The sequence below is a fragment of the Gopherus flavomarginatus genome, chromosome 2, assembly GCF_025201925.1.
Source record: "Gopherus flavomarginatus isolate rGopFla2 chromosome 2, rGopFla2.mat.asm, whole genome shotgun sequence".
Classification (NCBI taxonomy): Eukaryota; Metazoa; Chordata; order Testudines; family Testudinidae; genus Gopherus; species Gopherus flavomarginatus.
In genome coordinates this window covers 274,275,323-274,301,497 of record NC_066618.1, presented here as the reverse complement: position 1 = coordinate 274,301,497, position 26,175 = coordinate 274,275,323, and the positions used below count along the sequence as shown (strand labels likewise).

The 26,175-nt window shown below is 40.1% G+C and overlaps 1 protein-coding gene across 4 annotated transcripts in view; it reads left to right on the top strand.

The window, feature by feature from the left end:
• TRPS1 (transcriptional repressor GATA binding 1) overlaps positions 1–26,175 on the top strand; it is a 270,081-nt gene that overhangs the window by 48,298 nt on the left and 195,608 nt on the right. For all 4 annotated transcript variants that reach the window (XM_050940600.1, XM_050940596.1, XM_050940599.1 and 1 more), the window contains 2 exons: positions 91–1,019; positions 19,571–20,700. In XM_050940600.1, coding sequence (XP_050796557.1) covers positions 93–1,019; positions 19,571–20,700 — 2,057 coding nt within the window. In that variant the 5' untranslated portion in view covers positions 91–92. The remainder of the gene's footprint in view (positions 1–90; positions 1,020–19,570; positions 20,701–26,175) is intronic.

Here is a 26,175-nt window from a genome sequence, read left to right as displayed (position 1 = left end):
GTCTATATATTTTAGAATGCTGGAAAAATGCCAGGGTTACATTCTATATTTCAAATAATTCCATAATTTTTTGTCTCTCTGTTTCGGCAGATATGGTCCGGAAAAAGAATCCCCCTCTAAGAAACATCGCTAGTGAAGGTGAGGTACAGATCCTTGAGTCTACAGGTACTGAAAACGAAGAGTCTGGAAGGAAAAAAGAATTTTCTGCAGATCAGATGCAAGAAAACACTGACCAGGGTGATGCTGCAGAGCTAAACAACAAGGAGGATCTTTGCCTGCATATCCAAGAGCCATCTTCCAGCATTAAAAAAGACTTAAAAAGCTCAGTGCTGAGTGAAAAGGCTGGCTTCAATTATGAAAGCCACAATAAGGGAGGAAATGTTCCGTCCTTTCCTCATGATGAGGTGACAGACAGAAATATGCTGACTTTCTCATCTCCAGCTGTTGGGGGAATCTGTGAGCCCTTGAAGTCTCCTCTAAGATCAGATGCAGATGACACCCAAGAAGTGGTCTTCACCCCATCAGGAGATACAGTGGAGACAGACAAAGAGCATCAGACATCGCCAAAAGCTACAGATGAAACAGTGCAAGTGCAAAGCGGTCAGACTGATGGCCAAGGCTCAAGTCCTGTCCCCATGGCCTCAAAAAACCCACAAGTGCCTTCAGATGGGGGTTTAAGGCCGAACAAATCAAAAGCAGATTTGTCAGCAAATGATAACCCAGATACGGCGCCTCTATCTCCAGAGCTTCAGGACTTCAAATGCAACATCTGTGGTTATGGTTACTATGGGAACGACCCCACAGATCTCATCAAACACTTCCGCAAATACCACCTAGGACTGCACAACCGTACCAGGCAGGATGCGGAGCTTGACACTAAAATTTTGGCTCTCCACAACATGGTGCAGTTCAGCCACTCCAAAGACTTCCAGAAAGTCAACCGCACTGTGCTTTCAGGAGTGCTGCAGGACATCAATTCCCAAAGACCTGTCTTACTAAATGGGACTTATGATGTGCAGGTTTGTATCTTCCATATCCCTACGCCGCCGCCTCATACATATGCTTCTTGCGAAGAAATAAATTGGGAATGGGATAGGCACCCTGGGTGATTATAAAGCAACTCCTACTTCCTCAGCATAAACCAACATAATTTAAGTATCTCATGTAGCCTGCTTAAGCCACAAGAATGCTTAGATCCATTCAGGCTTATTGTATTCAGTGTTGTATTTATCCATTGGTTGCTATAAATTATCAAAATTGTTACGCCGATGTGGGGACAGGATATATTAAGTCAGTATTTTTGGAGGTTCACTGTAAATCTGGTTGAGTAGTAATTGGCTTTTCAGTCATAGGCCTTCTTGTATGTAATTTAGTCTTTGTGATAATGAATAGTAAAAGATTTTAGTTGGCAAACAGGCAGCTTAGAGTAATCGTGTCTGAAAGCTTCTCTATAGCAAAGAGAGAAAAGAAAACAGAAAATAACTGTTTAAAATGGACCAGATGGACACTAGAATGTAGCTGCAAATTAAAAGGAACTACAGGTCTGTGGCTGTTGGCTGCTGGGAGTCAAATCTTTGCTTATTGATCTTGCAGTATTTAGAGAACAGAAAGTGGGACAGTAAAGAGGTCTAGTGCTAGAGCAACAGGATTATATTTCTGCACAATGGGAAACCAAGATCGGGCTGTAAAAATAACAATCAGTAGTAATAATCACACTGCAGTTCAAATTAAAATGAATATAAAGGTTGAGCTATTGCCTCAGCTAATAATTTTTTTCATCTAATTTTTAATATTGATGCTACTGCATTGTCCAATATGAAGGATAAAAATTGTACATTCTTACCATAAAGAATGGATTTAAAAGATTGTCTCATGTTGTCCACTGTTAGTTATTTGAACCTAGACAGACAGACATTAATGTTAACATTTCCTTAGTGTAAAACCTGATAATCTTAAAATAATCTACATTTTACTGATTTTAAAAAAAAATATTTTAACCCCCTTTATGAATGCTCTGTGACAAGCACTGGAAGGCCTGTGTATTCTTCGACCTACAAAATCACTTGGAATAAAAATCTTTTGGATCAGTTAGGAACAGAGATCACAAATAAAATGAGTTCAACTGTCAACCAAATTTCAGGAGCATGTTTGCATCAGACATGCTGCACTGACCTTGTACTAATTACCAGACAAAATTCCAAGAAACATTATAAAAGAGAGAGAGAAGTGCAGGTAGAAGAAATATTTAGTAATACCTGCAGCGACTACTGTTGTTACAAGGAGACAATTCAGATAGGAGGTCAAGATGACAAACATCTCACCTTAAGGAATACTTAGAAACAGGACCACTACTCAAGCACTTGTAGCTTTTTAAGCTACTTAACTTTTTTTTCCTGTAGAAAATCTTTTTATGGAGCAGCAAATCAAATCAAGATCATTATTATGCATAAAAACTACAGTCTTTGAACTGCTGTCTTATTAAAAGATCACTTCACCGTCTTGTGTCAGACGCTGTCTCCTGTCAAACTGTGATTAGAAAGCAAATACGTGATTTAGATAAAAGAGGATAGATGTGAATAACGTCAATGTGAAATGATGGTTTATAATTAGCACATAATATGATGTTAATACCTGGATTTTCTGTTATAGTTTCAGTTTGCTGACTCCAGGGACAGCATCTTAGAGCAACTGATCCATTCTGTCAGAAATATGTTCACACAGGGACAGCTAAGGCATACAGCACAGAGGAATTTGAGTTTCCAAACACACTTTCATTTTCCCCAAACAATTATTTCGTTAGGTCCTTGGTTATTTATAGAAAAGTTTATGTTTGATGAGAATGAGCTGGACACTTTTCCTATGCAGTATTTTCAGAAATAAAACAGATGTGCGAGCTATCTCAGTTTGAACTGATAGAACCAGAAGTAAAACAGCTGAACCTAGGCTATACTTGTCTACCAAGCTCTGGTAGTAAGATACTGCAGGAAAGAGAAAAAGCGATAGGAAACAGCACATAGACAATCAGTTAAGATCAGTCTTTTCTCAGCCCAGAAACATGTTCTAAAATAGAACAGACAGCCTATACAGTGCTGCCGATTTTAAAGGAACAATTGGATCTGGAAACGTAACTTTTTAAAGAGTGCTAATTTTCTCTGCCCAATTTGGAAAGAGAAGATTAAATAAACCTCTGTGCCAAATACTATACTTCATCACTTGCACATACACCAGATGTTTATGCAGAACATGTCAGAAGATATGTAACTGATTAATATTTTCATGCTTCACAATTCGGAAAGCTTTGCTACATTCATAAACACATGAAAAGAACATCTGAAATTACCTTTTGCACCCAAAAACGTTTGTGTTGCGGCCATGTCTGTTTCACAAGGACTTGGGAAAATATTGAAGTCTAATACAAGAGAATGGAATTGTATTAATTAGAGCTTGAATACCATTTTATTGGAAATTGGTTGTCAGTCAAAGACTCCTACATTCTAAGAAAGAGGAACTCCATATGAATAGTAGCAGTTCATCAAAACAATCTTAAAATTCTGATATGGTCTGCAGTAAAAACAACAACCCCTCTGTAATCAAAATTAATTTGAAATGCTAGTGGAATGGGATTAAGGGCTGATTTATTGATGCAACTGCATTTAACAAACTGTTTTTTTGTTGTTAGGATGGAGGTAGTTAGGGATTTATGAAGTTTTAGGCAAGGAAGACGAGGACAGAAGCTAGAGGGTGGGTATTAGCACAGCCTCACATATTTGATCTGGTTCATAGTCAGGCTTTGAGGTATATGAAAGTTTTACCAGTGGAGGTTGCTACTGACTCTTGAACTCTGTGTATATAAGGCCTATTTAGAAAAATCATTAAACAAAAACAATCCCTCACCCCCACAAACACACCATAGAAAAAGGAAAGAGAATAGAGAAAAATACAGTATCAGTGTTTAGACTGATAAGGACTAGGTTTGCAAGGGCTTGTGGCGGGAAAAAAAAATCAAATCTGTTTTGAAAGATACCACATGAGCAACATCTGCCTCTGTGCAACCTTTTAGAAATACGTTTTTATTATTCTACTTTCATCCCCGAAATACAGGTGCACATATGGGTTCAAGTCCAGATACACAAACTCCTTTATTTTTTCTTGTAAAACTGAGCGATTTTGAGAAATAAGGATGAACACAATTCAGACAATAGAACCTTGTGGTCTTACTACTGTGTAGGCTTTGACGTATCTAGAATATTTAATGAGGGGAAGATGTCTTTGTCTTCTTTATAGACGAGATGTAATTTGGAGAGGCAATTTTTACACGTTTTGTCCCCTCCCCCCTTTTTCTTTAGTTCATTGAGATACGTCTGGTTTTATAGGATTGGGTACATTCTGTTGAGCAGTTTCTGGGAGGTTAATCCAGTATGGATTTTAGAAAACATTTGTTAGCACATTGCTGTTTTGCCAGACAGGGCCTTATCCGCTTTATGCTGTTATCAGAGTGATATCTTCCCATGAGATAAGTGGAGTGCTCAGTTTTGCTAATTTCCATTTCATTACTTTCTCCTCTAATTTTGCTAATCTCCACTAGCCTTGATAGCCATTTTGTACTTGTTCTATAGCTCTGCAAGCATGTGGGGAACTTATCCAGCTTTAGTCTGTTTAGTTTTTTTTTCCCATGTGGATATTACCACTGCACACAGCTCTGACTGAGGAGACAAGTTTCATTGGTTAATAAGAAGCTATTGAAAGTGTTCCCTAATTGTTATCTGATGCATCGAGAAGAAGTATTCTGTTGTGTGACCATCCTACAGACTAATCAGAGGCTGGGAGCAGACCTGTTTCTCACATTAAAGGTATGTGGTGTGATTAGGGATGAGGTCAGTGCTGGTGTAACTAGGATTCAATCCAGTAGGAACCAGTAGTTCTATTATTAGTAATCTCTTCTATTCTAGTCTCCACTCTTAAATGTCATTAATAGATTGATTAGGTGGGAAGCTGTGGAGTTAAGAGGAAGAGGGCTTGATCAGTTCGTGGAGATATAAATGTAACTGATATCCCTACTGATCATTATGGCTTCCACTAGTAGCTCTGGCAGTTTTCACAAAAGAATCTTTACAAATATGTTCAGAATCTATACTGGAGGCATAAATAACTACAGTGATCACACTTGTGTTAGTAGCATAGTCCACTTTCAAGAGGAATCTGCTTCTGATTCTGATATTTGTTATTAGCATTTAAAGAGTAAATAATAATGATTAAAGCATCTGCATTTTTGTGGATGTGAATGATGAGCAGAATACATTGCTTAACTGACCCCTTTTCAAATTCATCTTGCTCATTAGGTGAGCTACCTGTAAATTCACTGATTTTATGTTGCTTGTTAATATCAGTTAATGAAAACTTTTGTTTAACTGGATTTTAACATTCTCTTGTGTTTAGAGAAACTGATCTACATTTGATTTTGTTGGGTTTATTGGCATTTAGCTCAGTTATTCCAAAACCAGACCCTAAAATATGGAAGTGATACTTTGTTCATTGGTCTGGTTAAGAATTGCTGTGCATGAATGTGTCCTGATATGCTGTTTCCAGGAGCAAATTCTGTACAAACTCATATACGCTATCGCCTTTGGATATGCCCCCCCCCAACTCTAAGATTTGATTATTGACTGAGAAATCTTAGCTTCCAGCTGGATAAGAGTTCTTTGTGCGCTCATTAGCATCTTCATTTCTTTTCACTTTGTGATCTCCTGTTTTGCTAACGTACGTCTTGGTAGCCCTATGGTATCAGTTGAACGGATTCAGTTTCCTATGAATGACCAAAGTGATACTTTTGTTTCTCCTGTTTGAAAGATTAGGTTTGCCTAAAAATACTGCACATAGGTTAGAACTGAAAATAGTCACTTTTGGCCTGATACTGCAATGAGTTCTGTGCAGATGGTCCCAAGAACGGTGTGGAAATCTGTTGATTCAAATGGCACTTTGCACAGGTGCCACGGATCTCACCACAAGGAACTTGTTCCATGGTTGGGGTCTTTCTCTGATAGCTGAATGGCGTGACACTGAAATGTGCTCCAGTTGGATCTGGGTGCTCTGAACACCTCAAGAGTATATCCAGAACACAGCAGGGGTTGGCTCTGATGAATCTACTGTTCTCTATAGTTGCCATAGAAGCTAGTGGACCTTTCTCTTCCTTCCCAAGTGTCCTCTGTTAGAATTCTTTTTGTGCAGGTCTGGCTGGCACCCCATATTTCCCATTGCATTTCAGTAATTTGATTTATTCCATGAAAGTCAGAAAAAATCTAGAATGAGTCCAAATGAACAGTAGGCTGAAGTGGAACAGCAGTCTGGTATGTCTACTTACTGTGCATATTATCTGGGAATCCTGCTTCCCTCGGTATTTAGTTTCCAACAGTCATGACTTTAGGTTTTCAAAAATTTAAGGATGACCCCACTTAGGTTAGCCACAGTTCACCACCATGAAGTCTGACATCGGTAGTACATCACCATGTAAGTCTAACATCGGTTCCGGGCAAATTAGTCGAAACAATAGTTAAGAATAAAATTGTCAGACACATAGAAAAACATAAACTGTTGAGCAATAGTCAACATGGTTTCTGTAAAGGGAAATCGTGTCTTACTAATCTATTAGAGTTCTTTGAAGGGGTCAACAAACGTGGACAAGGGGGATCCAATGGACATAGTGTACTTAGATTTCCAGAAAGCCTTTGACAAGGTCCCTCACCAAAGGCTCTTACGTAAATTAAGCTGTCATGGGATAAGAGGGAAGAGCCTTTCATGGATTGAGAACTGGCTAAAAGACAGGGAACAAAGGGTAGGAATTAATGGTAAATTCTCAGAATGGAGAGGGGTAACTAGTGGTGTTCCCCAAGGGTCAGTCCTAGGACCAATCCTATTCAATTTATTCATAAATGATCTGGAGAAAGGGGTAAACTGAGGTGGCAAAGTTTGCAGATGATATTAAACTACTCAAGATAGTTAAGACCAAAGCAGATTGTGAAGAACGTCAAAAAGATCTCACAAAACTAAGTGATTGGGCAACAAAATGGCAAATGAAATTTAATGTGGATAGATGTAAAGTGATGCACATTGGAAAAAATAACCCCAACTATACATACAATATGATGGGGGCTAATTTAGCTACAACGAGTCAGGAAAAAGATCTTGGCATCATCATGGATAGTTCTCTGAAGATGTCCACACAGTGTGCAGAGGCGGTCAAAAAAGCAAACAAGATGTTAGGAATCATGAAAAAGGGGATAGAGAATAAGACTGAGAATATATTATTGCCCTTATATAAATCCATGGTACGCCCACATCTCGAATACTGTGTACAGATGTGGTCTCCTCACCTCAAAAAAAGATATTCTAGCACTAGAAAAGGTTCAGAAAAGGGCAACTAAAATGATTAGGGGTTTGGAGAGGGTCCCATATGAGGAAAGATTAAAGAGGCTAGGCCTCTTCAGCTTGGAAAAGAGGAGACGAAGGGGGGATATGATAGAGGTATATAAAATCATGAGTGATGTTGAGAAAGTGGATAAGGAAAAGTTATTTACTTATTCCCATAATACAAGAACTAGGGGTCACCAAATGAAATGAATAGGTAGCAGGTTTAAAACAAATAAAAGGAAGTTCTTCTTCACACAGCGCACAGTCAGCTTGTGGAACTCCTTACCTGAGGAGGTTGTGAAGGCTGGGACTATAACAATGTTTAAAAGGGAACTGAATAAATTCATGGTGGCTAAGTCCATAAATGGTTGTTAGCCAGGAAGGGTAAAGAATGGTGTCCCTAGCCTCTGTTCATCAGAAAATGGAGATGAATGGCAGGAGAGAGATCACTTGATCATTGCCTGTTAGGTTCACTCCCTCTGGGGCACCTGGCATTGGCCACTGTCGGTAGACAGATACTGGGCTAGATAGACCTTTGGTCTGACCCGGTATGGCCGTTCTTATGTTCTTATGAACAGAACAAGTGACGTATTAGTTATTTTCTTGAGATTTAATACAAAATGTTGTATTTGTGCATATAAATAAGCACTTGGTAACACTGACAAGGGTAATATTAAAAAATAAATTCTCCCTTTTATACACAGGTATCTACACAAATAGACCTGTTGAAATCAATTGGACTTCTCTTGTGAGTGCTCACTCATACTAGTTAGGGTGTTGCAGTCTGATTCAAAATGTTTGCATCTTCAAAACACATATCCAGTATTAGCTCAAATGGAATCTCTGCATATAGTAGGCTATCTGCTGGGAGCTTTCTAAATATATAGTGCTTAAGATAGTAAATTCTAAAAATGATTATTTTGATCTAAAATAGCTATACGTTCTAGAACTGCCAGACCTTGAGACATTGTGCCCCAAAGTAAGACGCAGTCTAAACTGATATCTTTATGATCCCCTCAGTCTTTGTCAGTCAAAGCATTTGAGGACAAATTCCACCAGCTGTAGAACAGATATTTAGATCAGCATTTTTAGTTCAAACAAAGGTTATTGTTACAGTCGTAGAAAAGTGCTATAGATTGGAGTATCATTTTCAGTGTTCTGGGACGGGCTCTGTTAACGTCTCTCCTTTTTTGATGTATTGCTTGTATTTTAGTCCTTATGCTAGTGATCGCCAGTGGTGTATTATGTCTGTTGATGAAGAGAGCTGGTAAAAGTTATAAAAATAAAGGAGACACTTAGATATAAGACAAAAACAAAAAACAAAACAACAAAAAAAGAAGAAAAGCACAGAAAATAAAGCTTTCTAAAATTATGAGGCCAGATCCTTCATTGGTGTAAATTAGTGTAGCACATTGGTATAAGTCAGTGTAGCTACATTGAAGTTAATGGGGCTATGTTAACTTACAACAGCCAAAGATCTGTCCTGTCATTTTAAAATATATGTTAAGGGTATGAAGAATGGCATGGTGTGTTATATTTTCTCTGGTGTTAAGTATTGATGTACAGTACTTTAAATGCAAACCGAGTTTCTGAGAGCCGCTGGCTTCCATTGTTTTAACAGAATCTGGCCTGATGGCCTTCAATTAAAAACTATTGTGGTTCCATCACCTTTTTTCTTTTTTTTTTTTTAAACAAAAAGCTTGGGCCATGGCTACACTTATAGCTGTACAGCACTGGGAGTTACAGCTGTCTTCGTACAGCTGTGCAGGGAAAGCGCTGCAGTGTGGCCACACTGACAGCTACCAGCGCTGCAGTGTGGCCACATTTGCAGCATTTGCAGCGCTGTTGGGAGTGGTGCATTATGGGCAGCTATCCCAGTGTTCAAGTGGCTGCAACGTGCTTTTCAAAAGAGGGGGGTGGGGTGGAGTGTGACAGGGACCGTGGGGGAGACAGGGAGAGTGGATTTTTGGAGATGACACTGTGTCAGCTCCCTGCCTTGCAAGTTCTAAGGACTAGAAGATACACAGCACCAACCTTCAATCATTTTAAAAGTTTCGACCCCTTCCCCCACCCCTCTCTTATTCACTAAATGCAAATAGCCTTCAGGCCAGATAAGCAGCTGCTCCAAAACGGACTCTCCCCTCCCCCGCCCACCGTGTTGCTTCTCTCTTCAAGCAAACTGTGAATATTCCAAAGAAATCCCCCTGCCTGCCTCTGCTCGAGCAAACGAGCTGTGTTTGTGTTTTAGATAAGCAGCTCCGGGAGCCTGGAGTTCACAACAAAACAGCAGAGTGGCTGAACAGGCATTCTGGGATACCTCCAAATACCTCAGAGGCCAATTACAGCGCTTTTGGTGGCCACACTTGTGGAGCAGTGCTGCATCACCAGTGCTGCAATCCTTATACCCCAGGCAGAGCAGGAGTACAGCCAGCGCTGCAGCCAGGGAGATGCAGCGCTGTATGTGCCTTGCAAGTGTGGACGGTGAGTAAGTTGCAGCATTGTAAACCCACCACCAGTGCTGCAACTCTCCAGTGAAGCCAAGCCCTTGATCTTACTATCTTTTAAAGTCTGTGCCAAATCTCCCATTGACTTTAATAGGAATGGAGTGAATCCTGAGAAGAGCATGCTTATTTCAAGTGACTGTGGGTATGGCTACACTTGAAACTTCAAAGCGCTGCTGCGGCAGTGCTTTGAAGTACGAGTGTGGTCGCAGCACCAGCGCTGGGAGAGAGCTCTCCCAGCGCTGTACGTACTCCACATCCTGATGGGGTTTAGCTGGGAGCCACGCTTCCAGCACTGCGGCACTGTTTACACTGGCGCTTTACAGCGCTGTATCTTGCAGCGCTCAGGGGGTGTTTTTTTCACACCCCTGAGCAAGAAAGTTGCAGCGCTGTAAAGCACCAGTGTAGCCAAGGCCTGTGACTCCCATAGATACTTGCTTAAGAGATGCAAATAACACAGAAAGCTTGGGGACTACATTGGCTCTTTGCATTGCTAACACAGCTCGATTCTTCCTGCACATGCATTAATAGCTGTTGAGTGCATAATTCAAAGGGTAGATATACCCTAAAGATTCTCCTATGTTGTGAGAGGTAGTTTTTCCTATCAGAGTTTAAGGAACTGGTAATGTGGTTTTATAGAAACAAGCATTAAAGCTAAGAATCTGTCCTGGCCTGCATGACATGAAGAACGTCATAAGTGTGGGTTTGTTAAAATGTTCTGGATGCTATATTGTTCAAAGCAACTGGATAAACAGGAGCATTAGAAAATATTTTAGGATTAGAAGATTAAGAGTAATTGGCAAATGGAAAACTGGATAGTACAAGGGATTGGTAAGGGATCTACAGCCTTTCACCTCCTGGTTAGTGACTGAAATGTGACCCAGGTAATCAGAAATGAAGATTGATTAACATCTGATGCTCCAACTTCATTGCTTGGTCCAGTTGCAAGTAGACAAAAGTCAGTTTTTGAGAAATCACCCTGACCATGTGCACCCTAATCAACAGTCACACCAGAAGCCAAGGATTTCATGGATGCAGAGGCTGAACTTATACCATGAACCCTTGAGTGTTGAGTTTGAGCCTGTTATGTGCATGTAGTGCATTAGTGTGCATTAGTTCCTACAGGTAGAATTCACTTTCTAGAATAGATAAAGAGAGTAACTGGTAGATACTATGGATTCCTTGGTAGACTGCTATTCTGTTAAATCAGAAAAATAGTCTAAGCCATTTGCCATAATAAAGAATTCAGGATTGGATTTGGAAAAGAGAAAAGCGAGTAAAGTTGTGAGGGAAGGTATACTGGGTCAGGAAAATCAAATAAAAACACCCTCTTAGATTTAAAAACACTGAAAAAAATCTTTGTACTCGTCCATAAAAAAGAAACAAGCGGTGCAGGCATCCTATAACAATTAAAAAATGAAAAACTCTAAAAAGGTCATAACATCATCAAGAGTTAGAGACTTAAATAAAGGCGACATAAATTCAAATATCTACCAGAAATGTGTTATAAATAAATTGCCTTTGTAAAGTGATTTTCAGCTTGATCTAAACATATTAAAAATATGAAATCTCCAAACACTGCCCATCTTTCAGATGGGGAATCTGAGCCATTAAGTGACTTAGCTAAGGTTGCAAAGCCAAGAATAGAATCCAGGAGTTCTGATGCTGACTCCCTTGCTGTTATTATTAGACTAAGGGGGAGTTAAAAATTCTAAAACACCAGAACACGAAAGAAGGGTGATCCAGTACAGTAACTCCTCACTTAAAGTTGTCCCAGTTAATGTTTCGTTGTTACGTTTCTGATTAATTAGGGAACTTGTTCGTTTAAAGTTGTGCAATGCTCCCTTATAACGTAGTTTGGCAGCCGCCTGCTTTGTCCACTGCTTGCAGGAAGAGCACTCGTTGGAGCTAGCTGGTGGGCGCTTGGAACCAGGGTGAACTGGCAGCCCCCTATCAGTTTCCTGCTCCCATAAGTTCCCTGTGTAGCAGCTGCCCAGCAGGCTATCAATTGCCACGTAGTTCAGCTGCCCCTCCCCCCACTGCCATGTGCTGCTCCTGCCCTTTGCCTTGAAGCTGCACCAGGTAGCCCCCTGCTTGCTGTGCGGGGGTGGGGGGAGAAAGAGGGGGACTAATGTCTAGGTGTCCCCCTCCTCCCTGCTCCTGCACCGCTTACCCCATTTCCAAAGAGCTGAGGGGAGAGGAGAACATGACAGGGCTCAGGATGGAGGGAGCTTGCTGGCAGGAGCTGCTTTCTCAACTTGCTGATTTATTTAAAAAGGCAGTGTACTTAGAGTGGGGTCAGTGTACTTAAAGGGGCAATGTGCATCTCTCTCTCACACACACAGTGTGTGTGTCTGTCTGCCATGCAGTCTCCCCTCCCTCCATTCGTGCTGCCTTGCAGAGTTGAGGCTACATTAACAATGTGTTAACCCTTGAGGGCTCAGCCAATTGCTAGTTCATCATTTAGCAGTAAGGCACGCCCTGGGAAATAGCCCACACTTTTACTTCACCCGTCTCAACCAAGCTCCACAATCATCATCACTGTGAATAGTACTAAATTGTTTAAAACTTACACTGTGTGTGTGTGGGTGAGTGTGTATATATATGTCTCATATACTCTTTTGTCTGGTGAAAAAAATTTCCCTGGAACCTAAATCTCCTTACTTACATTAATTCTTATGGGGAAATTGGATTTGCTTAACATCATTTCGCTTAAAGTCACATTTTTGAGGAAAATAACTAAAACGTTAAGCGAGGAGTTGCTGTATAAAAGCAAGTAAAAACAAGGCAAAAACCTTCCCCCACCTACAGGTGATATTTTATAGAATACCCAGTGAATGCTCTAATGAATTCTCTTAATAATGATTTATAAGAGCAAAATAAAGATACAGATGTTTTGCACATCTAAAGTCAAAATGGTTGAGGCTATGTAGACGCCATATTTACTTAAAAACTACCTAGGAATACATTTTATAATGGAAAACCCCAGAAGGCCTTTAATAAATGTTGTATACTAAATGTACACAGAGGCTTGTAGCTGCTATGGAATTTAGAACTTGAAGGATTGAGAATACCCAAAAGAGTGAAGAATGCACTTGAAATTGTACTATGTAGTAATCATCTGTAAGGAACACTGGAGAAACAAGATGGGTGAGGTAATATCTTTTATTGGGCCAACTTCTGTTGGTGAGATAGACAGACTGTCATGCTTACACAGAGCTCTGAAGCTTCTCTTTTTTACCAACAGCAGTTGGTCCAATAAAAGATATTACCTCACACACCTTGTTTCTCCAGTGTTTCTTACAGGCCTGGTCTACACTACGCGTTTAAACCGATTTTAGCAGCGTTAAACCGATTTAACGCTGCACCCGTCCACACAACGAGGCCCTTTATATCGACATAAAGGACTCGTTAAACCCGTTTCTGTACTCCTCCCCGACGAGAGGAGTAGCGCTGAAATCAGTATTACCATATTGGATTAGGGTTAGTGTGGCCACAAATCGACGGTATTGGCCTCCGGGCGGTATCCCACAGTGCACCATTGTGACTGTTCTGGACAGCAATCCGAACTCGGAGGCACTGGCCAGGTAAACAGGAAAAGCCCCACGAACTTTTGAATTTCATTTCCTGTTTGCCCAGCGTGGAGCTCTGATCATCACGGGTGGCGGTGTAGTCCCAAATCCAAAAAGAGCTCCAGCATGGACCGTACGGGAGATACTGGATCTGACCACTGTATGGGGAGACAAATCTGTTCTATCAGAGCTTCGTTACAGAAGACGAAATGCCAAAGCATTTGAAAAAAATCTTCAGGCTATGATACAGGGTCCACAGCACAGTGCTATGTGACAAGTGTAACGGAAAGCCAAAGAATCAAACGGATGCTTATGGAGGGAGGGAGGGGGTAGTGAGGACTCCAGCTATCCCACAGTCCCCAGCAGTCTCCGAAAAGTATTTGCATTCGTGGCTGAGCTCCCAATGCCTGTAGGGTCAAACTCATTGTCCGGGGTGGTTCATGGTATAGCTTGTTAATTTACCCCCTTCTCCCCCCGTGAAAGAAAAGGGAAAAAAATTGTTTCTTGACTTTTTTTAATGTCACCGTATGTCTACTGCATGCTGCCGGTAGACGCGATGCTGCGGCAGTGAACAGCAGTATCCTCTCCCCTCCCCTCCCCTCCCCTCCCCTGTGGCAGATGGTACAATATGACTGATATCTGTCGTCATCATCAGCCCGTGAGTGCTCCTGGCTGGCCTCAGGTGAGGTCGGCTGGGGGCGCCTAGGTAAAAATGGTAATGACTTCTGGTCATTCCCAGTCAATGGTACAGAATGGCTGGTAACTGTCTTCATCATAGCAACTGGGGGCTGAGCTCCATCAGCCCCCTCCCTTTCATGTGTAAAGAAAAGATTCTGTACTGCCTGGACTATCATAGCAGTGGCATGCTGGGCTTCTCTCCCCCTCACCGCTTAATGTCCTGCCTGGACTATCATAGCAGCTGGAGGCTGCCTCCCTCTCATTTTATCTCACTAACAAGTCAGTGTTTCTTATTCCTGCATTCTTTATTACTTCATCACACAAATGGGGGGGGCACTGCAACGGTAGCCCAGGAGGGTTGGGGGAGCAGGGAAGCAATGGGTGGGGTTGTTGCAGGGGCACCCCCTAGAATGGCATGTAGCTCATCATTTCTGCGGGATCTGACACAGAGCAGCTGTGCTCTCTGGTTCTCTGGTACACTGGTTCTCTAGTACACTTGCACCATATTCTAGGCAGGACTGACTCTATTTTTAGATACCATAAAGGAGGGATTGATTCAGGGAGTCATTCCCATTTTTGTCTTTGCGCCCCCAGCTGACTTCAGCCAGGGGCACCCATGACAGCAGCAGACGGTACAGAACAACTGATAACCGTCTCCGCTATCTTGCAAAGGCAAATGAATGCTGCTGTGTAATGCTGCAGTACCGCATCTGTTCGCAACATCCAGTAGACATACAGTGACAGTAAAAAAAAGCTGAACGGGCTCCATGGTTGCCGTGCTATGGCATCTGCCAGGGCAATCCAGGGAAAAAGGGCGCGAAATGATTGTCTGCCGTTGCTTTCACGGAGGAAGGAATGAGTGACAACATTTACCCAGAATCACCCGCGACACTGTTTTTTCACCATCATGCATTGGGGTCTCAACCCAGAATTCCAATGGGTGGGGGAGACTGTGGGAACTATGGGATAGCTACGGGATAGCTACCCACAGTGCAGCGCTCCAGAAATCGACGCTAGCCTCGGACCATGGACGCACACCACCGAATTAATGTGCTTAGCGTGGCCGCGTGCACTCGCCTTTTACAATCTGTTTTACAAAACCGGTTTCTGTAAAATCGGAATAATCCCGTAGTGTAGACATACCCACACATGGTTACTATCTAGGACAGTTTTAAGTGCATTCTCCACTCTTTCTTTTGGGTAGTCTCAATCCTTCAAGTTCTAACATGAGTTAAGTTGTCTCTAATATCCTGGGACCAACACTGCTACAACAACAACGTATTTAAGAAATACTGACATTTAACAAAATCAAGCTTCCTCTTACCAGCTTCTTTTATATTTTCTGGCTGTTTTAAACAATAATGGAAAAGAAGCATAAATTTAATTGTACTGAAGAGATTAACTGAATCCCTATTGTCATTTTGGTCATAGCCTGTTAGCATGGCCAGTAATTTAAGACAGAACTCTACTGATAATTGTTGACATTCATGAATGAATTAAACAATTAACTAAAAAGAGTTTTGATTTTTAGATACTTTAGACTAGTGATCCTTACTAATGGGATTTATTTCAGTTTAATCCATAAAAGGCTCAGATCCTCAAAGGTATTTAGGCTTGTAACTTTCATTTACATCTGTGGCTGAGGTGGGAATGGGACCTGGACTCCTGAGTTCAAGTCCACTGCTCTAGTCACTAAACTATTTTTTCCATCCTAAAGAGGGCCTGCTACAGGAGAATGCTGAATGTGAGTCATCCCTCTGTGTATCTGCCTGGGAGCCATAGGTCTGAGGATGTTTTTTTAACCCCAGCCCTGCTGACTCTGCACTACTGCTTGTGGGAAGAGTAAAGTTGGATTCCACAGCTCTATTAGAACTGAAGTGTTTTAGTGTTGCTTTGTCCTCTTCCTTGTGATTTTTGTGCTGGCAGGGAACATATGGGTTAGAAAGTAAAACACAGAGGGCATGAGGGGAATGGGAATGAACGGTTTGAGTAAGTACCTGAAGCCAGACATCACCTTGGAACTTTCAGAGAAATATGGATGGATATGACTGATTTTGCACGCACCTCCCTCCCCCCGGCCTCCTCCTCTCTCTCTCCCTTTTATTCCATTTTCTCTGGAAAAGGAAAGAGAGGGAAAAATATATCTATACACAGAGAGAGAGAATTTGCTGTCCTTACATAGAGATATGATATGTAACTGAGAAATCTGAAAGTCAGGCCAAGACTTGAGCAGAATGCACGAATCCAAATACTTTGGCAAATGGGTAGGCTTCATCCAAATTTGGCTGTCTGAAAGCTGAGGCAGTTCTAGTTTATACCATTACCACTTTCCTTCAAGTGCTTCTGCTAGCCTTTGCTATATGGAAGCTAGTTTCCTTGTTCCTTTACTTGGTGACCCTAGCGGAGGGTTTAAATAGGTTTTCTCTGCTTGAAAAATGAATCTTAAGTGTAATAACATTAAGATGACCTTATGTTACCTTTCACGTACACCTTCTGCTAATGGGATCCATTATTTTAAATTGCGGCAGGGTAATCAGTGAAACGCCAGTCCAACAATTGGTAATCAGTTACATTCCAGTGTTTTAAAGATTTTTTTCCCCTCTATTGCAATGGGTAAGCACAAGATATACTGTAAATTCTTAATTATCTTTTATCCTCATGTTACAGAGAAGGAGGTTAGCGTGGGACACCAAACTGCTATGTAGAGCATTAATCAGGATTAGGAAAAGTTACAAAAATATATTCGCTTACAGCTATTCTGTTGATTTGCTTAATATGTTTTTCCAATGTTCAGAAATAAAAGTAATTAGCAACAAGCAGCAGCTGGACTTATTGTCACTCCTGCTTCCTAACTGATATCCAAAGAGCGCCTGCAAAGATGGTCTTGTTGTCTGTAGGCTCTGTGGATGGACTCCTAAGAATAATGGATGTATTTACTCATGAGAGCCACTTAAGGTAAAGTATTTTGGCTGGTTATTCAGTGCAACAGCAAAATAAACAAACAAACACTGAATGAATGAGCAAAAACAGATCTCCTTGCAACTGAGTTAATCACACGAGTGGCTGTTATTTTCTGTTTTCTTTAATTCCTTCAATGCCCCTTTAAATTAAAGACAGAGATGTTTCACTGAACATCAGTGAAACTTTGAACATTTGAAATAAAGTGATGGATAAAGACATGACCAAATCCGGTAGCGTAGCTGCAGTTCCCACTGACTTCAGTGGGTCAGTCCCAGCATATTTTGCCTACAACTTTTTGCTATCCTGTTTTTAGCGATAGGAACCAAAGGTCCTCTGCAGTAGAGTCAGGCCCCCAAAACTGGCCCCTCCCCAAAGAACTCCTCAGAGCCAGATTCTGAGCCTGAAATTGGGACTCTGAAGCCCTATAGCAATGTTAAATACTGGTTATACCATGGTGCCTTCAATCTCGTGGTTATCTATTGAAATATCTTTGCCATACACACACAGATTTCATTTCAGCTGATCAGAAAAAAGTTTTAACCAGCTCATTGGAATCATGTTTTTTAAAACAAGAATCAGAGGCTGAAAAGCATTTTTATACCATGATTTAGCAGCCTATTGACTCACTATCCGTGTTTAGTGCTGATGGCATACAAGGCATAAGCATCTTATACTCGAAGCTAAATAGCTGAAAGGCATTTCTATTATATGCATTTTAAAATGTTTACATTTCATGCTCTTTGTATGTCTGAGTCTTTCCGTATGGTGTGATTCTGAATGAGCAGTGATCACATGCTTGCTCTGTGGCACAGCTGTTGAGGAGGGGAAGAAAAAAATAATTACACTATTTGCCTAATGCATTACAACTGAATCCTGGAGAAAAGCAGCAATTCACTTAACAGTTGGGGGAATGAAAATCTGACCCTGCACGGAGTGTGTCGAAACTTTATACGCCCTCGTTTAAGCCCCTCTCATAAAGAAAAATCCAAGGCATGGCACTACCTCATGGATGCTTCCACTGACATCTCTGCTTTTAGGAATGGTATACAAAGGGTGGGTAATTGGTCGCTCAATATTGTGTAATTGTTATAATTCAGGAAAAGAAGTAAAACTGTGTTGACATTTTTGTCATGAGAGACTTTTCCTCTTCCCTTGCCCCTTCCTTTTTTGGCCATCAAACCAGTTATACAGGAGCAGCAAATCTCTCTATGATGTCACAAGGCAGGTGTGGTGCACTCATGGGAAGGGCAGGACTGCTTGCTATGAGAACAGAGATTTTAATAACATAAGCCTGGAAGCCTTGCTTCCTTCCTTCCTGCAATCCATGTGCTCATAGATCATGAGAACAGTTAAGTAGACCTACCTTTTTTTTTTTATTAGTGATGTCATGCTTTTGGGTGTAGTAAGTTTCTTTCTTTGCTACATGCCATTTTTCTACTGTAATTTTTTCATTCTTCTTTTACGGAGTTAGAGCTCTTTATAGGGAAAGAACAGAAGATTTCCTTGGAGAATGTCTGCATTGAGTAATCTTTGAGAAAATTGCCTTTCGGTTCAGACAGCAACCTCCATATTTCTAAAAAGGAGTCTCGGCGGATACTGGATGCTGTTGCAAGAATGCTCTGTAGTTGAAGGGGTAGATGTAATCAGGCGCAGTCAACTGAATTCAGTTTTCAAATTTCATTTTTGTGTGTTCAGATTCATAAAACAGTGGTACTCCTTATGCTGTAATACTGACTTCCGCTCCAAATTCTTTGTCATATTGACAGATCAAGACTGGGGGCCTGATCTTGTATTCCACACTCAGCTAAAATGCTCACAAAAGTCTCCTATTGAGGGATATCTAGATTAGCTTGATTTTAAAGAGGAGGATGGGGTAGTACTTTAGAGTAGTGAAGAATGGATGGTACAGTGGTGATAGCTTGGTATTTTAGAGAGCTGGGTTCATGTCCCTACTCTGCCACAGACTTCCTGTGTGACGTTGGGTGAGTCACTTAGCCTCTTTGTGCCTCAATTCTCCATCTGTAGAATGGAGATAATAGTACTTCCCTACCTAAAATGGATGTTGTGAGTTAAAGATTGTGATGTGCTCAAATGCAACAATAATGGTGGCCATATATGTAGAGAAGAAAGATAGGAGTTGAGTCAAGAGATATCCAGGTCCAGCTCTATGAAACTGGGCAAGTCTCTTTACCCTATGTGTGCCTCAATTTCCACAACTGAAAAATGGGCACAATATTTATTCAACTTTTTAAAGCACGTTGAGATCTTCAGATGTAAAGTGCTGCAGAAGTGAAGAGTTTTATTACTATTTTATGACATAGTTGTTACAAGACATTGGTGATGTAGGTCTTATTAAAATGTATCCTTAAATTTTTGTATATTTTTCTTTTTTTCCTATTTGGTGTTTGAACAATTCTTCAGTATAGCTAAAATTATCGCATTCTTTTTTCATAGGTTACTTTAGGTGGAACCTTTATCGGCATTGGACGGAAAACTCCAGATTGCCAAGGCAACACCAAGTACTTCCGCTGCAAATTCTGCAATTTCACCTACATGGGCAACTCATCGAATGAACTAGAGCAACACTTCTTACAGACTCACCCGAACAAAATGAAAGCCGCCCTTCCTTCCTCTGAATCGGGGAAACCTTCAGAGAAAAACTCTAATAAATCCAGTCCTACTCTTCGATCATGTGATTCTGGAGACTTGGGGAAGTGGCAGGACAAAATCACCGTAAAAGCAGGAGACAGCACACCAGTTGGATACTCGGTGCCTATCAAACCCATAGATTCTTCTAGACAAAATGATACAGATGCCACCAGTTACTACTGGTGTAAATTTTGCAGTTTCAGCTGTGAATCATCCAGCTCTCTCAAACTATTAGAACATTACAGCAAACAGCATGGGGGAAACCAATCAGGAAGCCTTCATCCCGATCTAAATGATAAAATTTCTAGGGGATCTGTCATTAATCAGAATGACCTAGCCAAAAATGCAGAGGGGGAGCTAGTAACAAAGACAGAAAAGGGTTCTAGTATGGCAAAAAAGAAAGATTTCTCTAGCAAAGGCGGAGAGGATAACGTTGTGACAAGCTACAACTGTCAGTTCTGTGACTTTAGGTACTCAAAGAGCCATGGCCCAGAAGTAATAGTGGTGGGCCCACTTCTCCGTCATTATCAGCAGCTACACAACATTCACAAATGTACCATTAAACACTGTCAGTTCTGTCCCCGAGGCCTCTGCAGCCCAGAAAAGCACCTTGGAGATATTACTTATCCGTTTGCTTGCAGAAAAAGTAATTGTTCCCACTGTGCTCTCTTGCTCTTGCACTTGTCTCCTGGGGTGACAGGAAGCTCCAGAGTCAAACACCAGTGCGATCAATGCTCATTCTCCACTCCGGATGTAGATATTCTCCTGCTTCATTATGAGAACGCACATGAAGCCCAGACATCTGATGTCAAACAAGAAGCAAATACCCTTCAAGGGATGGATGGGGCGCTGACTCTCAAAGAGAACAAAGAACACTCATGTACCAAATGTGACTTTATTACCCAGGTGGAAGAAGAGATTTCCCGACACTACAGGTACAGTGAATTTTAAAATTACATATAGTAAAACACAAAACAAACAAACCCTGAACACTTCTATGAGATGTCAGGGATCCTAATATACTGGAGAAACTTGAAATTAGATCAAAATGGGAATTCATATAGGTGTATCTCTTTATCTGGTTATATAGTGCCAAATCCAACTCACATTTCCTTTGGTTAAACTCCAGGTAAATCAATGGAGTTACTCTAGATTTAAACCAGTGCACCTAAGAGCAGAATTTCGACTTGTGTGAATGCTGTGGTTCCTACATATCTGAGATTCGCTGAGCTGTTTTCTATCAGAAATACTTCTAGCTACTTTCTGCCAGAAAGCTGATATCTTCATTTATAAAGGGAATCCAAGACTGACAATAGATCTATTTCTTTCATGCTTTATAGTACAATACTCTTATTAACTACCTTTTTGTAGTATTTTCCATCCCCAATTCCAACATTTCAATGATTAAGGACATTCTGCTGTTGTTTAGTATTCCTTTTAGGGCTGTTGATTAATCGCCATTAACTCGTGATTTAATTCAAAAAAATTAATCGCAATTAAAAACATTAATCACAATGTCACTGTTAATAGAATACCAATTGAAATTTATTAAATATTTTTGGATTTTTTCTTCATTGTCAAATATAAGGATTTTAATTACAACACAGAATACAAAATGTGTAGTGCTCACTTTATATTATTTTTTATTACAAATATTTGCACTGTAAAAATGATAAACGAAAGTATTTTTCAATTCACCTCATACAAGTACTGTAGTGCACTCTCTTTATCATGAAAGTGCAACTTACAAATGTAGGGTTTTTTTGTTACATAACGGGACTCAAACAAAACAATGTGAAATGTTAGAGCCTACAAGTCCACTCAGTCCTACGTCTTGTTCAGCCAATCACTAAGAGAAACAAGTTTTTTTACATTTACGGGAGATAAAGCTCCCCTCTTCTTATTTACAATGTCACCTGAAAGTGAGAACAGGCATTTGCATGGCACTGTTATAGCTGGTGTCACAAGATATTTATATGCCAGATGCGCTAAAGATTCATATGCCTCTTCATGCTTTGCCCATCATTCCGGAGGACATGCTTCCATGCTGAGGACGCTCGTTAAAAAATAATGCGTTAATTAAATTAGTGACTGAACTCCGTGGGGGAGAATTGTATGTCTCCTGCTCTGTTTTACTCTCATTCTGCCATATATTTCATGTTATAGCAGTCTCGAATGATGACTCAGCACATGTTCATTTTAAGAACACTTTCACTGCAAATTTGACAAAATGCAAAGAAGATAACAATGTGAAATTTCTAAAGATAGTTACAGCACTCGACCCAAAATTTAAGAATCTGTAATGTCTTCCAAAATCTGAGAGGGATCAGGTGTAGAGCATTCTTTCAGAAGTTTTAAAAGAGCAACATTCTGATGCAGAAAGTACAGAACCCAAACCACCAAAAAAGAAAATCAATCTTCCACTGGTGGCATCTGACTCAGATGATGAAAATGAACATGCATTGGTCCACACAGTTTTGGACTGTTATCGAGCAGAACCTGTTGTCAGCATGGACACATGTCCCCTGGAATGGTGGTTGAAGCATGAAAGTACATATGAATCTTTAGAGCATCTGGCACGTAAATATCTTGCAGTGCTGGCTGCAACAGTGTCATGTGAATGCCTGTTCTCACTTTCAGGTGACATTGTAAAAAAAGAAGCGGGCAGCATTGTCTCCTGCAAATATAAACAGACTTGTTTGTCTGAGCAGTTGGCTGAACAAGAAGTAGGACTGAGTGGATTTGTAGGCTGAACGATTGACTGAAAAAGGACTTGTGGGCTCTAAAGTTTTATGTTGTTTTATTTTTGCATGCAGACTTTTATTGTACATAATTCTACATTTGCAAGTTCAACTTTCATGTTAAAGAGATTGCACTACAGTACTTGTAGTAGGTGAACTGAAAAATACTATTTTGTTTTTTACAGTGCAAATATTTCTAACAAAAAATAAATATAAAGTGAACACTGTACACTTTATATTCTGTGTTGTAATTGAAATAAATATACTTGAAAATGTAGAAAACATTCAAAAATATTTAAATGATATTTTATTAATAACAGTGCGATTCATCGTGCAATTAATTTTTTTATTCGCTTGACAGCCCTAATTCCTTTCAAACTGGGAGCAAACACTCTCTCATCTGTTGATGCCATCCCACAAGATATTTTTCCAGATGATTGTTTTTATGTTGTTGGTCTAAAGTGTCACTTTATTTTTAAGTGTTAGCATTGCTATATGAAGATGAACAGAGACAGTCTTCTGATTCATGTCCTTATGGCAGCCAATTCCCTGATAAACCTTTTGGGGTGGATCCTCAGCTGTTGGAAATTGACTTCAGTGGAGCTTTGCCAATTTACATCATCTGAGAATTAGGCCCTTCAATTTTAAAAGAATAGTTTGTTATACATTTTGCAAAAACTGGGTTAAATATTAAGTAAATAATGTTAACTACATTAAACATTTATGACCAGAATCAATGGTAACCACAGAAAATCCAGACTTCCATCACCTTTAAAGGATTTTTGCATAGATGCCATATATACTGATGACAAAAGAAGATCCAGTCTCAGACATCTCTTAAATATATGAGAGCCTGCAATGCATTACTACATTCCAGGACATTGAGAAAGTAACAAAGGCAGCTATAGTATAGTGCTTTAATCGAGCTTAAAACAAGGGCATCTAAACATTGCCCAACAGGGGGCCGCATTGGCAGTATGTTGGGAGCCCATAAAAAAAAAGGAGCAAATTGCTCATCTTTAATTTGGGGCTGTAGCCTCTGGAAACTACAGGTCCCAGCATGCAGTGCCCGATTTTTTATTTCAGTGAGCCGCAGGGATGTTGTGAGGATTAACCAGTTAATGTTTGCAAACTGCTTTGAAGATGAAGAGCGATATCTAAGTACTAGATATTATCATCAGGTCAGCTTTGGACCGGTTTGTATAACTCCATAGGCAGCACTTTGCTGCTGGGGCATGGCATGATTTTTTTTCTTTTCCTTTTTTTTTAGCTATTAAAGATAGCTATTAAAGATTTTATTTTCATCTGTTCCATGGCTTCTCTACTGGAAAAAAAAATTGTTTTGCTGCAGCTAGTAATTTAAATTTTTAAGAAGCATGTTTAATTAAAATGCCTATTCTTAAGAAAAAGGGAGGGAGAGAGGGCAAAACTAAATGCCTTAAGTTAGGTACCTAAATCAGTGGCCTAATTTAAAAAAAATGCTGAACAGCCAGCAGCTCCTACCAATGTCAGTGGGAACTGCTGTATACTCAGTATTTTGAAAATCAGGAGACTTATTTAAAGGTCTAAATGTGGACGTGGGTACCTAAAATTAGGCTCTTTTGTTTGAAAAACGTATGAAGAATTCTCTAAACCTTTAGCACACCACACCCTCATGTATTTTGTAGATGTCATATAACTATAACCACATCTCCCTGCCCTCAACATCTCCCAATTTCAAACACGTCTTACTTTTAAAATGTGTATTATTCTCATTTTTCATGTCCCTTCTATAAAATCACACTTTTGTAGTTTAATTCTGGGGGAAAAAATTACAACAAATATTTAGAATCTATTAAAAAAAAAAGACCTAAAATGACTTTTCCGTAGATGATAGTTTTATTTAAATACACATGATCTTTTGCTCTACTAGCTATGGGGCTATTCCAATTGGAAAGGGAGGAATTTTTTACTATATAATGGTATAGAACAGGAGTAGGCAACCTATGGCACACGTGCCGAAGACGGCACGCAAGCTGATTTTCAGTGGCACTCACACTGCCTGGGTCCTGGCAACTGGTCTGGGGGGCTCTGCATTTTAATTTAATTTTAAATGAAGCTTCTTAAACTTTTTAAAAACCTTATTTACTTTACATACAACAATAGTTTAGTTATATATTATAGACTTATAGAAAGAGACCTTCTAAAAATGTGAAAATGTATTACAGGCACGCAAAACCTTAAATCAGAGTGAATAAATGAAGACTTGGCACTTCTGAAAGGTTGCTGACCCCTGGTATAGAACTTCAATGTCTACCTTCAATGAGTACATTTTAGGGAAGTTAATCAATCCTATACTTCTTTTCTCCCTCTGAGTCCTATACAGTTGGTCCTGATGAAGAGATACAAGAATAATTCCAAGAAAAAAAGATCCAGAATTTTTGAAAAATATTTATATCTATGAATTACGTGGCACATATAGGGTATGTCTAGTCTGCAATTAGATACCCTCCTCCCTTGTAGAGTCACAGAGCCCAGGCTCCAGCCCAAGCCCAAATGTCTATAGCTCAGTTAAACAGCCTCTGAGCCCAAGCCCCATAAGGCAAGTTAGCTGGCACAGGCCAGTGTCGGGTTTTTAATTGCAGTCTAGACATCCTCATAGAGCACATGCTGGTATGAGATAAAGTTTTTATCAATGGGATAATGTTCTTTGTGACTTCCTCATGCATGAGCAAAACTTTAGACGTAGAAAGTATTTATACCAAACAGTCATGAATTCCATATATATATATATATATATATATATATATATATATATATATATATATATATATATATATATATATATAAACAGAGAGAGAAAAGAACACGAGAACATAAGAATGGCCCTACTGAGTCAGACCAAAGGTATATCTAACCCAGTATCCTGTTTTCTGACAGGGGCCAGTGCCAGGTGCCCCAGAGGGAATGAACAGAATAGGAATCATCAAGTGATCCATTCCCTGTCGCTCATTCCCAGCTTCTGGCAAACAGAGGCTAGGGACACCATTCCTGCCCATCCTGGCTAATAGCCATTGATGTACCTATCCTTCATGAATTTATCTAGTTCTTTTTTGAACTCTGTTATGGTCTTGGCCTTTACAACATCCTCTGGCAAGGAGTTCCACCGGTTGACTGTGCGTTGTGTGAAGAAATACTTTCTTTTATTTGTTTTAAACCTGCTGCCTATTAATTTCATTTGGTGACCCCTAGTTCTTGCGTTATGAGAAGTAGTAAACAACACTTCCTTATCTACTTTCTCCACACCAGTCATGATTTTATAGACTTCAATCATATCTCTCCTTAGCCATGTTTTTCCCTGTCTTATTAATCTCTTGTCATAAATAATGTGATAGTTACTCTCAGTTCCACCACTGTGAGGGAAAAATGCTGTAAAATTCGCTGCTGGCAATTTATATACTAAGAAGCTGAATGGATCCCAACTATAAATACATAATTATGCATTGTATGGGCAGAAATGGTATTTTTCAGTTCCTATATTAAATTTTATCATTGGCAAATACTGAATACCCTGGGTCTGCTTAGGTCCTGCCTGCATGGTTGAGTCCATGAACTCCCTTGTGTGTGCATCTTCAGTGACTTTCAAGAACCACAGGTATACACTATGTGTCCGGTTTTTTTCTGCATCTT